Source organism: Phoxinus phoxinus, assembly GCF_949152265.1.
Source record: "Phoxinus phoxinus genome assembly, chromosome: 7".
NCBI lineage: Eukaryota > Metazoa > Chordata > Actinopteri > Cypriniformes > Leuciscidae > Phoxinus > Phoxinus phoxinus.
In genome coordinates, this window is record NC_136882.1 from 15,876,735 (window position 1) to 15,891,494 (window position 14,760).

At 36.0% G+C, this 14,760-nt stretch overlaps 1 protein-coding gene across 5 annotated transcripts in view; it reads left to right on the forward strand.

Annotated features, from left to right (window-relative positions):
- Positions 1-5,735: 5,735 nt before the first annotated feature.
- pard3bb (par-3 family cell polarity regulator beta b) overlaps positions 5,736-14,760 on the forward strand; it is a 314,850-nt gene continuing 305,825 nt past the window's right edge. For 4 of the 5 annotated variants that reach the window (XM_079619489.1, XM_079619490.1, XM_079619494.1 and 1 more), the window contains exons 1-2: positions 5,794-6,115; positions 6,548-6,804. In XM_079619489.1, the coding sequence (XP_079475615.1) occupies positions 6,688-6,804 (117 nt within the window). In that variant the 5' untranslated portion in view covers positions 5,794-6,115; positions 6,548-6,687. Of the gene's footprint in view, positions 6,116-6,547; positions 6,805-14,760 lie in introns of all 5 variants that reach the window. The other variant, XM_079619492.1, reaches the window with a different exon arrangement.

Consider the following 14,760-nt stretch of genomic DNA (forward strand, 5'->3'; position numbering starts at 1 on the left):
GAAATGTTGAAAGGTTAGAATCTATTCCATGGCTTATATCACTTTTTTCACGGCAAAGGGCTCATACTGTCCATTTTTGCTAATGTTGGCCTTGCAATGAACATAATTGTTTTTACATAATCAAATGGATGAGACAGTGAAACTCTAAACACAAATGTGTATTTCAGATGCTGTCACATATATCATAACCTCATCATCATCTGCAGAGAGAAACTGACTCTCAGAATACACACATAATGAAGGACGTAAAGACATCATAGGATTGAGAAGATATTTCACTGGAACTTGGTCTCATTACATCTATATCATGTTCAATGTCAATTGGTATGTTCATGAATTCAGCTAACAACTGTTTTTTATTTTATTTTTACTACAATTAGCCATGTCAATAAAAAAATAAAAGTACTTAATATACACAACATGCTTTTAAACCTAAATAGAGGCAACAAGATATAATAAGACCAGGCAGATAGAGGACTAAAAAAACAAACAATATTAATAAATAATATATAAAAATAAAAGTAATATTAATAATATGAACTATTATGTTGAACAGGTTATTTATAACAACATAAGGTCCTATATTGCCCTTTCAAAGCATGTTTCTTTATGAAACCTTATGAAAAGGGCTCTAGCACGATTTTTCTTAAAGGGATAGTTCACTTTGAAATTAAATTTTGGTATGTTTTAGCTTACCTGAAGTGCATCCAAGATGTAGGTGTCTTTGTCTCCGCAGTAGTTTCAATTTTGATATCTTTAGGTCAAACCGTTCTTGTCTGTCTGTCAGTCATATAATGCAGGTATATAGGCACTGTCTATACTGACAGACAAGAACGGTTTGACCTAAAGATATCAAAATTGAAACTACTGCGGAGACAAAGACACCTACATCTTGGATGCACTTCAGGTAAGCTAAAACATACCACAATTTAATTTCAGAAGTGAACTATCCCTTTAAGTGTGTAGGCAGTAGCCTCTATACTGCGTGCAGTATTCAGAAAGTAGTAGGCCTAGTTCCATTCCAAACACAGCCAATGAAAACACAAAAACAACCTGGCTTCATACAGTCAACCCTCCTTCTTTGTAGTGTCCTCTCCCCCCCCACCGTGTGGTTAATTAAGCCATTTTCTGTTGAATGGGCAATCCCGGGGAAGGACGGATGCTGGTTCGCTTTAAAACGCCACATAACTGGAAATTAAAGGGGAAAATCTAATGTGTCAGTGGGAAGTCTTCGGCGACGAAGACCCCCCGTTGCAACTCCTCAGCTTGGACATGTTGTACAGACACATTGATTTGCTCTCGCCGAATCTGCCGAACAGTGGGAATGCATTTACACTAGGCCACGGATCTGCAGGGGTCAGGTCTATACAAGCAGCCACGCAGACCTATAGCATACATGTAAATCACACCTTCCATTATAGATTCTCTGGATGATAATGCAACCTCTCAAACGCACAACACATGGAAGCTCCATTTGTTGGATATTTGTTATGGTTTCGTTTGAGATGCACCGCTTTAAATTTGAGATTGCATTTGCTTATCACCTGACACTTAACGCTTTCATATGTTTTTGGTAAAGGCAGGTGTGTAAGTCATCTGACTTGCACATTTATTCAGCGGTATAGACATAGCCGTTTAATAATACTGTAAAGTGATAGCGCCATTGCACATCCAGCAAATGTAAACACATCGCTTGCCAATGGCAAATATAGGCTACACTGGTAATTTGCATACAAATAGGAGGTCAAATTTGCATATCAGGTCTAAAAGCAGCCTATTATGACACTCAGTCGATGGGAAATGTCTCTGAATGAAATTACACTGATCATTTTCAGTGACTTCTGATACCAATAAAAGTAACTGCTTTTGAATTATATATCTGTTTGACATCATTCACATACTCAATCTAATACTATACAAGACATGCCTTGTGTGCAAATGTTTTATTAGTAATTGCTTTGTGTATAGGCTACTCTCTGAATAATCTCTCTGACTCAAAGGTAGCAGTCTGTGCTTTGCATATAAAGTAAAACTATGATAAGTAAATAAAGTAGCTTGGTTATTATTAGTATTGGCAGATGGACTAGACGCAACAACAGCATAAACTATTATTCTTTAAAATGTAGGGTCCAACTTTATATTGAAATATACTTTCATAAGCGTCCTTTATTGTCCCTGATAGGGGAATTTGTAATGGACTCAATAGCCAGCATTTCGACTGAACCTGATACATAAATTACACAAAATATTCATACACAGCATACTACGTCGCTTATGTTCAACAGTCTTGAGACCGGCACAAAAGAGTTTTTAAACCTGTTCAGTTTATAACGGAGAGTTCTAAACCCTTCTTCCAGATGGTAAGAGTTCATAAAAGGGATAGAGTACATGAGACGGGTCACTTAATATCCTTTTAGTCTCATTTAATGTACATTGGTCATACAGAGTCTGAATGGGATAATCTTTCAGTCCAATCATTTTCATAGGAGTTTGAACAATATATAGGCCTAGTATCTTTGATTTAGATCTAATAACACTTTCTAGTAGATTGATTAAAAAGGAACATAATTTTCCTATCAACTCCATAAAACCACAATCTATGTAAAAAAAGATGATTATGTGAAATATTAGGTGTATGTACTCATATTTAAATTAATTATTTGATTTACATTGAAGTATTTTTTTCAAATGCATGTAAAATTTAATTCATGCAAAGCTGGATTTTTTTTTTATTATTCTCTTTTTGTGGTTCCACAGAAGAAGAAGAAAAATCACATTTTAGAATGATAACGAATAGTGAATAATGTCAGAATTTAAAATATCTCTTTAAGCACAGCAATTAACCCCAAGTTTTTACTGGGTGAACTGTCCGGTGATCAAACGTCTGATGCTTTTTTTGAAATGCATGAAATCATGCAGGCTTTTATATGCATACAAAATTAGACCAGATCTTATTTCTGTAAGTATAGCACTATCTAACTATAATCCTGTAATCCTAAATAGCAACGCCCTAACACTAACCTTTACTTGAATGTTTTGCTCATTGAGTTAGCATTAGCGAAACAGACCAGAGGAAAGGGTTTTATTAACACAAGAGAAGCTTATGTGACTTCTGTAAAGAAATGAGTGATGGGTAGAGAGGAAGAAACAGAACGAATCTTTTCAACCATCTTACTCCAGCAAATAAACGAGGGCTGTGTTTATAATGGAAACACAATGGAATGGGAATTGTTTCTGTAGAATACTATTATCTCGGGATCGCGGCTTGTTTTGGATCTAAAAATAAAATGTGCTGATGGTGTAATCATGTGCAAAGCTGATAGTATAAATCCCCTAAAGAACGAAGAATCACTGCAGAACACACAGGCTGCTCCATTAATTGATTTGCACAATTAAAACATGTACTTGCACCTCATATTGTAAGAACTAACTCTTGCATAACATCAAGATTCAATGGAATATTGTAAGCTCCAGGTGCGACCGCCCCCGGCGTCTAACAATTACCATTGATTCTTCTTTCGTGAAGTCTTTTTCTCAAGCTAATATTATGTCTGCATTACATATCATTATTTCATTGGACACATTTTAATTATTCAACACCAACCTCAAAGTTTTCTGCATTCACTTCGGGGTCTCATTAGCAATTGAAAGTTTTTCAAGTGGAAGTTTTATTCCATGACCCAGAAAACAGATATTATATGTGTTACAATGTTTATCGCTTATGAGAGAGTGAGTGTGTTCCCCTGGCCTTTTCCCATTATTCCTCTCCAGCAGGGATCAACGCACAGACAGATGGATGGACAGAAGGATGGACGAAAACCATGGATGAATGGATAGACAGAAGGATGGAGGGATAGATAGATTTCTGTATAAATCAGAAAATTATTAATAAATTGTATAGGCTACATTTATTTAATACGCCTCAGAACTTTCTTCGACCTTACATTTATGATAAATATCTCTTGTCCTGAGAACAGTTTGAGCTATCTCAATTAAATATTTGACACATGTCTCATAGACATAGTTCAGTTAGCCATTGACTTCCATAGTATTTTTTTCCCTACTATGGAAGTCAATGGCTAACGTCAACTGTTTAGTTACTAACATTCAAGAGAGAAACTAACTCATACAGGTTTGGAACAACTTGAGGGTGAGTAAATGATGACCGAATTTTCATTTTTGGGTGAACTATCCCTTTAATGTATGACGTGTGTGTTTTTTTTTTGTGTTTTCATAACTATTTGGTTTGGTTAAATATCTTTAAATGGCAGACATACTAAGATCAGTAAGCTAGTGTGCAATTCCAAATTCAGCCATAAAAAACAAATTAGGCCTATTTAAACCTATTAGGCCTACTATACTTGATATTCAAGTATTGAATTAGTATTTGTGACATACCCTTGGTATCACAGACGAGGCTTAAAGGGATAGTTCACTTCAAAATGAAAATTCTGTCATCATTTATTCACCCTCAAATTGTTTCAAACCTGTATGCATTTCTTTCTTCTGCTGAACACAAAGGAAGATACAGTATTTTGAAGAATGTCAGTAACCAAACAGTTAACTGGTCCCATTGACTTCCATAATAGGAAAAAAAAATACTATGGAAGTCAATGGGACCAGTTAACTATACTGACATTCTTCAAAATATCTTATTTTGTGTTCAGCAGAAGAAATAAATTCATACAGGTTTGAAACAACTTGAGGGTGAGTGTATGATGACAGAATTTTCATTTTGAAGTGAACTATCCCTTTAAGCCTAAAATGTTTGAGCTGTTTTAACTGAAAGCAACTTGCACTAACATTTCTTAGCCATTGTTTTGTCTCCAGATGCACATCACTAATGTTTTTTTTTCTAAGGCATGTTTATAAAAGCATGTTAATAGAACAAAGGCCTAGTTCTGGGAGGTTTAACACAGCCCTGTCTGAAACCAGTCCTAAATTGCACACCCCAAAATAGCACACAAATTTTTTTTATTGACATTTTAATTCATGGCTCCCTGGTGACTTTATTCTGATTGACAAAATGGTGATGCTGTTAACACCCTAATGTTGATCAAGTCTGGGAGGGAATTCACATTTGAGATAGTGTGCAATGAAGTTGGTCCGCTAGTCCAGCTATCCAATCACATTCACTATTGATTGAGGCAAAGCCACCTAGGTTTTTTATTGCACATCAAGGGATTTATTCGGTATATGTGTTTCGATATGTGTTTTATCGGATAAAAAAATGTATCCGCCTCAATTGAGCGCATAGTACTTTTTTATGCACAGTTTTATAATTTATGCACATCTTGACTTTCCCAAAATACGCATAAAAACAGGTGAATGGAGATTGTGCCTCAAGAGTGAGGGGAAGTTATTTTGATTGAAGATTAGGATTGCACATGAATGAAAAAATAAATAAATAATGATGTCATTTATCATTTATAATAAATACTGAAATATTCATAAAAATATGTCATGCTGACTTTAACATGGCGTAATCAGAAGACAAGACCTATTTATTTTATTTCATGTATTAATTTTATTATTTATTTTTTACCGATGCTGTTTGTTTATTTATTTATTAAACAATACCAATTTTATTTATTTATTATTTATTTACATTTTTTTTTTACCCATGCTGTTTATTTATTTACTGGTTTATTGATTTATCCTCATTTTATTTATTTGTTAGCATAAAAAATAAGTAGGATATGGCTCATGATTACCTTTAGAAACCGCACAGTGTTGTAGTGATACAGGTAACTGTGAAATGTGTACATATGTTGGCAGGATAGCGTGATGAGTGTCCTGCAGTGGTCCATGAGCAGATGTGTTCTGGCCCTTTAATAAAGTTGTGTGGCCCCGCTCTGTATGTTGGGATAACACTGCTGGAGGCTGCTCGGGAACTTTAGGAATGGCGCAACTCCATCCGGGCAAAATACTGATGCAAACGCCATCCACACATGTTCAGTGTCTTTAGTACATGCTCGTTTGTCCCGCGGATCATCGATAAAGTGGGTAACTTAATTGTATAAAGACAGCGTGACTGCATGATTTGTGAGGGTGTTCAACAACACTTCGCCAAAGTTTTTGCCGCTAACCTTCTCGCCTCTCCATAATATGCCAAGTAAGTGCAAACCAGGTTTGATATGAAATCGAAATACTCGCAAACGTAATTTATACGTGTTTACCGTTTGATTTCGGTACATTTTCATGTTTTAAGAGTTTGCGGTGAGTTCAAAAAGCGAAAGTGTTGCCATCAGAGCTAACCAGTTAGCCATCTGAGTTCAGCAAGTCAACGGGACACTAACGTTAACTTAACCACTCTCATCTCATCTCGAACTGTAATGATAAAACCGGCCTGAAAATATATTAACATCGTTATTAGTGCACCGACTCTGTTTAACTTTCCCACCAGCTGTTGCTATTCAACGCACTGTATCTATCCATGCTGTTTTATTAAACAGTTTAGTAAACACTGCTTTCCAGTTAGTAAACATCTAACTAAAATATCTGATTTTATTTGTTTTACTTACAGTATTTGTTTTTCTTTGTATAGGATCATGCCGTGTTTGAAGCAGTAAAGTTTGATGCAGAAAAGCAGTGTGTTGCCTGGCTGAAGATACACAAGCACACACACCTGCTGCTGGAGTTTGTTTAGGGACACATCTGGATTCATCAACCCTTTCTGGATTAAAAATGAAAGTGACAGTGAGTTTTGGAAGGACTGGTGTTGTTGTCCCATGTAAGGAAGGATGGACAGTGCGAGATCTCATTCAGCAAGCCACCCAGAGATACAGAAAACTACTAGAGCAGGTGAGGAACAAGGATAACCAAAAATTAATTTTAAAATTCATTATAAAAAAGAAGTTTTTTTTTTAATGTTTTTGAAAGAAGTCTCTTATGCTCACCAAGGCTGCATTTAAAAAAACGTACCACAAATAAAAATCAAATTTTGAAATATTATTTAATATTTCAAATAACTGTTTTCTACTTTAATATATTTTAAATCTATTTTAAAATGTAATGTAATTTTCAGCATCATTACTCCAGTCTTCAGTGTCACATGATCCTTCAGAAATCATTATAATATCCTGATTTGCTGCTCAAGAAACATTTATTCTTATTATAAATTTTGCTGCTTAATATTTTTTTTCTGAATAGAAAGTTAAAAAGAACAGCATTTATTTGAAATGTATATATATTTTAACAGTATTAAAGTTTTTACTGTCAATTTGAATCAATTTAATACTTCCTTTCTGAATATGTATTGATTTCTTTAAAAAAAAAGTCCTGCTTTTTAAAAATTTTCACCATTTTGGCCGTTTACACTCCAGCTTTTTCTTACTTTTCTTACTTTTCTTTTCTTACTTGCACTACACTTTTTCTGCGATTTGGCAGTTTGGGGGGCTAAAAATACAATCCTTTAAAAAATGGGTTTCAAAGTGCACGTTTTTGAAAACGATACCGTTATCATCTCCATGTAAACTACAAAAACGCACATTTGTGAAAATGGTGATGAGTATCACGTGTTCAGTCTATAGTACGGTGGCCGAGAGAGAACTTTAAAACTTTAGACCCAACATTACCAAACATTTCTTATGGAAATTTTCTTTATAAAAATGTAAACATAACATGAAAAAATTGTACAGTGTAATTAATATCTTTCCCTCGTTTTCTTTTTCTCTATCTTTTTTATTTATTTATTTTAATTTTCAGCTCATGGTTCGTTTCTCACGTATTTGATGAAATTAAACATATTGTTAATACATTTTGTATATTGTATAGTTGTATGTCATAAAAATGTAATCTCTGTTTTGGAACAACAACAAAAATTAAGAGAAATACAATAAAATAAAGTAGACTTTTGAGCTGTACGCAGGTAAGCACGTCCCAGCCGGGTTCGTCACTTATTTGGTTCCCCTGGAAACATTTCCGTTGTGGTCGGTGTTATTTGCAGCGCGTTTCTGTATTTGGTTTTGTTGAGTGTTTGGAGCACACGCGTGTTGTGAAACTGATGAAGATGTTTTATTAATTTGCAGGTGTTTTTTTTTTCTGTTTGCATGTGTTTTCTTCAGTTGCAGCGCGTTGAGCTTTCTCGGCCACCGTACTATAGGCATATAGTGTTTCTTTTACAAAGTGGCATCGCCAACTACTGGCCTGGCATGGATAGTGTAGCGTTTTTAGTCATTTTCGTGGATCCGTGTGAACTGGGATCGTTTTGACAATGTCTACACAAAAAAAAGAAAGTCTGTACACCGTTTTTTAGTACAACATTGTAGGGCTGCTCGATTATGGCAAAAACCATAATCACGATTATTTTGGTCATTATTGAAATCACAATTTGGTGGGTGATATGATCAAAGTCTTATTTCATGGTCATTAAATGTCAGTGAAATTTCACAATTATTGATACTTCAGCAAAACCGAATACTAGGTTAATGTAAGAAAAAAACTCCTCAAAACATTTACAAAAGACAATTAAATAGTCAGCAATAAAATATGAACAAAGAAACTAATTACAAACAAAACCGACGATAAATACAACAGAACAAAAATACAAATTAACACAAACCGAAGATAGTGGTATTCAGAATAGCCTACAGTAGAAATTATGAAATTATAATAATGTAAAACGACACTGCTGTATACCTTAAATATAGAGTAATCCTTATTTATAACAACAAAAGTTATTCATTCAAGAGCAGTGAATGCTTTTATCTTTGTGTTGTAATGTTGGCTGCTGTCTCTTTAAAAGCTGCACGGATTCAATTTACTGTTACACACGCATTTCAAACACGCTTTCTTAAATGTTTACATTCACTTAAGACAGAACGGACTGTGTTTAGGATACAAAACGGCTTTTTGACATATTTGTGTGTAGGCTGTTAATTTGACCGTTTAGGCGCGTATCTAAAGCCCACAGTGTACTTCCCTTATGTATACTTAAGGGCACCTAGGGAACACCGTCTCTTTCCCGCCTTAATGCGCTTTTAATAACACTGTTTAATATGAAGCAGGAGGAGCGTTTTACCTCGATTATCTCGTTTTCATAATCGTTGTAAGACGGAATCGAAATACGATTAATCGCACAGCCCTACCATTATTGTCATGTAAACATACCCTAAAACGGGTAACCGTATCGCAAGACTGAATAAAAAGAAAAGGCAAAAGAATGACATGAGTAAATGATGACAGAAGATTCATTTTTGGGTGAACTCGTCTTTCAGGCCTAACGTGTTTTGTTTCACATCTTGTTCGTCTTTATGAAGGTTAATAATAATTCTGAGATTTGCTAATTAACAGTACAGCTAAAATCACAGTGGGATTACCACATGCTACACTATTGTAATTTTTTAATATTTGGTTTTACATTTAATTAGAGGATGATCAAAAATGTATGCTTTATCTTGTGGGATTGAGTGAACTGTGAAGACCTCATTCATTAATTTCAAACCTGTTAGTCACGTGCGCTGAGCCTGACGGGAGCTGAAATGTCGACCTTCACTCTTATTATTGTACAATTTAAAAAGGGTTCGTGAGTGCCTTTCTCTGATGACAGGAATCCGCAAAACTGATTTTATGAAGTCGGGTGCAGATGCGCCGTGTCCAATTTTTTCTATGTGATAAATGCAAATCAGAGTTAAAACGTGTCAGGCGTTCTCCCCCCTGAGCGCTGACCCCCTGCCCCCTCATCAGATATCTCCCTCATTGCTGCTTGAGCTTCATTATTTAAATAGTACATCAGTTTGAGTGGCACCCATTTTCGCCGGCTCCCACGAATCCCCCCTGGGCCGATGCGGACGTGGATTCGGCGCTCTCCCGGAGCATTAGGGTTTAGATGGGCTCCTAATAAACAACAGGCTTTTCATCCTGCATCGCTCCAGGAGCCGCTGGGCCCAAATGAGCCCGTAGATTGCTGTGCGACTTCCTCGCCTTACAATTTACTGTGTTATTGCTTTGTCTTTAGAGTGGTCAATTTGACTGATGGGAGACGGTCTTTGCGTTTTGTAAACCGAAGCTGGTTTAGTGATCAGACCCGGGGTGGCGGTGGCCTCGTATTGCACCCTGTCGCGTATCAGACCGTAATATCATGCGATGGATTTGGCAGGTCAGGGCTCTGACAAGAGATTGCCAGTCGGATCGAGGTATTGCTTGGTTTTAGTATGCAATCGATGTGCGAGATCTTATCAGGCGTTTACTCTTAGGGGCCACTGCGTGTCGAGCCAAGCTCAGGCGATCTTGTTTATTTCGGGTGGGCACGTCCTTTCTCTCAGACATGTATATGTGCGTGCCTAGCCTTTATTTGTGTGTTTGTTATTCCCATCAGCTCAGTGTTATTGGCTGTTAGTCTCAGTGGAATAGACGCGTGGGCTAGTGACGCACACGAGGCCTCAGTGAGGATGGATGGAGCTGTTTGAGGGATCCTGATTGGCTGCTGTCTCTGGGGCCTCATTTCCAGGCCAGGGTGAATGTCTGTTGTTTGGCCCCTGCAGAGTTTCTTTGATCTGGCCGTAGTCGGTCAGGGTCACAAAAAGTGTTGCACGGTACTAAATATTAGGGCTGGGCAATTGACACAAATTTCACGATTCGATTAATTTCCGATCTTGATTATTTATTTATTTTTCACCCTCATGCAAAACCTGTTCGTGTGGATTCCTGTTAGAATGACTGGATTTCAACTGTGAAATTTCGCTGAGAAACTTTAAATGTGAAAGCACCTTTAGGGTCATTGACACTATGCTCATTTTGTTGGTCTGGAACGTCAGTTACATAAATTACTCAATTTGAGTGAAATGCGTTGACTCGTCGTGCTGTTTATGTTCCACATTGATGCCGGCTCCCGGGCATGCTGAAAATCAGCCGTTATTACAAAAATATCTGGCCCACGCTGTCAATAATTGTGAAACTTCATGGTTTTATGGACACCGCCATGCTTGATACTGTCGCTATCGTTACCACTATGGTTGGTTAGTTAGAATGCAGTTGTAACTTCAGTTGTTTGATCAAACAGCTGAATGGACATGTTTAAGCAGCTACTTAAATCTCCTGAATTAAATTAGTTTTTTTTCAGGATTCACACTGTAAATCCCTAAAAGTGACTGTGAACATAGTAAACACCTTCCCTAATTAGGCCTACACAGTATAAACCTTATCTTTTGTGATTAATAATGTCATTAGTTAAAAGTTCATGCGTAGATTAGTTACGGTTAGGCTATTATTTATTGGCAAATATACCAAAGGATTTATCGACCATTCAGTAATGTTTTTCTTCAAAAATAGTTTTTGCATCCTTTTTATTTACATTTTTCACTGTAATAGTTATTTTCACTCAGAGTTCTCGCTGTCCTTCACAAAGGACTACCTTTCGTAACTATTGATAACTTCAGGTGTGTAAATTTTTTGATGTGACTCCCATTAGTGCAGAATTGTGACTAATGTCGTTCTAGAGTGACGTAAAAGTCGCGTGAATTCCAATATGACTGTTTAGACTGAGGTAGCATTGCAAAACATCTGACCTATATCGTATTTAGTACCACATATGGAAGTGGCCCAAATCAGAATTGAAAAGATCAGATTCCATGTTTTTCACACTGTCAAGACAAAAACAGATCTGAGTCACAAATGACCGTATGGCCACATTTACCTGCATCCTGAACAAAGCCTTAGTTTATTCAAAAATACATTCAAATGTAATTTATCCATTCGTTGATTTACACCTAGGATTATCATGTTTTTAATGTCTGAAATTGAAAAAAAAATATTTCAACCAAACCGCTTTAGTGCTGATTAATAAACATTTGTCTGTGAAAGTCATGTGGTGCAACCAACATAACAAAATAACAAAAAGTCTCCTGAAATGTTCAAAGTGTAAGGAACACGTTTTTACTTGATGGTTACTCCACATGACATTTGTAGCATTTTTTTATTATTTTATTTTAAACTTTTCTTATTTGTATAAAAGTTTTTCAAAACTATATGACTCTATTCTCTAGTCATGGACCATTATTGTAGCCTAAGATATTGATTTAGTATTGATATAAAAAGTACCGGTGGTTGATATTGCAACAAAGACAAAATTTTCGTTTTGATTTAAATAGCCAGAATAAAAAGAAAGAGGGTCCATGCAAGCATGCACACAATTTACACACTCTCACACAATGATAATGGTATTAGCTTCATGAATAGTACTATGCAGCGCAGTAATATTAAGTTTACTTGTGTTCTGTTTATGATTGGAAGCGTTGTACCGCAGTATGGTTTGTCAGTACTGAGAAGGCGGTATAATCGATCTTTGTGATAGATTGTTTTCATTACTTGGTTCTTTTCCCTGTTGAGACTGTATGATTCAGAGCTGCTGGTAACTAATGTCCTTCAGGTTTCCCTTGAAGTTTCATTAATAGAGTTAATAATCATAATGTTGCATTTATTCATGAATGCAGGGAGGCTTCACAAATCACGTCTCTGCGCTTAAAGCACAAAATGCAGAACAAACGGAGCATTATGTTTGCAGGAATACTAACACCCTCATCAATCAGTGTGGTCTTTGAACCTTTCACGGACTTCACGGCTCTGCCACGCAATATGAAGCTTGAATTCAGTGCCAGTGCAATTCAATATTTGCCGGGAAGTCTTGCAGAACACGCGTGGATGATTTGGGGTTGCTGTGTGTCTTATAGCTTACTCATTGATTACCATAGACATGCAACAGACACGCTGAGCTTGCTTTGGGTGTTTTGTAAAGGCACATGCTGGAGAAAGCTCTGACGTAGTGTTTGATGGATAGAAATTCATAACATGCGTTTTGAATCCAGTGGACAACAACACTTCCGCAAAACCTTGTTTTTGCACTTGTGTTTTGTGATGTCTCTACTGTAAATTATAATTCAGCCTTTGGGATCCATAATTATTTAATTACTAGTGCTTAGTGAAGGCTTCATCTAATCACACCAGAAAGCTTTGTGATTATGAGTTAACTACCTCTCATTATCTGTTTGAAATGCTTGGACATTAGCAAGATTTCAGCATGTTAGTGGTGATTTTCTGTCTGTAGAATGTAGTGGATTATTTATCTTGCCACTTTAATAGGTAGTGATGGGCGCTTTCTAAGCACTGATTCATGAAGCTTCGAAACCTTTACAAATCTTTTGGTGCAAATAAGTGATTTCAGTTCGGAGCGTGCAGCAAACTGCTGAAGTCACGTGATTTCTGTAAACGAGGCTCCGTTACGTCATAGCTGTTTTTAAACTTTTTTGAATTAGAATGGTTCACTGATTGTTGGGAGGCGATGATCACTGTGAAACCATTAAACAAGTGTTGTAATCTCTGATTAAACATTTATAGATGTTTTAATGAGACATTTGTATAATTCCTAACAATAGTAGGAATGCACCGATGAACATTTTTGTCCGATACCGATAATTCTTTATATTTGAAAGCCGATAACCGATATATTGGCCCAAAAAATATAAATCCAGATTTTTATATTATTTGAGAGCCTGATTACAAAATCAAAAGTCTCACCATTAAAAGCCATGTCCCAAGCACACCATTATAATGTTCTCATTGTAATTGTATGTAGCCTATATGATAGACTTGCCTGCACTTAACTGTATTTTTCTTTTTTGAAGTGATTCCAATCATATTTCAAGCAATTCAAAATCATCATGGCGAAGAGTGTGCATTTGAAAGTGCACAATTGTCTTATTGCATTTATTAATGCTTATTGTTGCATTTACACAGTCTTGACCAGCCGGCGCCACCAAGCCTTTGATGTTTCAAATGCTTCAAAACAGTAGCTATGCGCATTTTGCCATATTGTATATAAAAAAAAAACGCTGGATGGAAAAGCCAAAATGTGCTTAAATTGTGCTCAATTTAGTCGGATAAATGTTTTATCAGAGAGAGAAAACATGCGCGGACTACAGTTTATGGTTTGTCGTCAAATACACTGTTCATCCATTGAGATGAAATACTATTGTGTGCATTAAAGACGGAGAGCGAAACTCAAGCGTTAAGTGAAGGTGAGCGAAATATCTGTGCTAAAGGTATACTTATTATCCTCCAACTCAAACACTGGCGAGTGAAATCTAACAATTTATTTTCATCTCTGTTTGTTTTATTGCAATAATAACAATAGGGGAATACAGGGTCATACAAAACGCTTTACAATTTACAATTTTTACAATTTACCATTCTGCATATTGCATCAAAAAATCAATCATACATCTAACGCATCAATTATCCTTTTCAACAGCTGAGATGTCTTAACAGCTTTACGATTGTTCAGTATTGAAGTCAGAGAGTTTAAATCAGTGGAAAATAGTCAGTTAACATTTATTTTGCTTTAGTCTATGATATTTCCCAAATAAAATAATATTTTTATTTATATTATCCATTTCCAGTAAACTGGGTCCGGTATCACAATAAACAAGACCATTATATCAGTTATCGTGACAAATTTGTAAAACACCTCAAAAATAAACATAGAAACTTTGGACCAAAATAATTACAACTAGGCCTAATTACACGCCCATCACTCTGACCTGCAGCTGTCCCTGTCTTGATTTACTCGCATTGTAGAGGCCACAAACAGAGACATTTTTTTTCAAGTTTTACTTAATTAAAATGATACCTTGCTAATTTAACATTTCAACATTTAATTGTAAAGTGCATAGCAGTCCAGTTTTTAATCAAAGCATGGCACCAAATACACCCAGTCTGGGCTAAGCCTCAAATATTCAATGGCACTAGTATGGTAAAACTCATTCA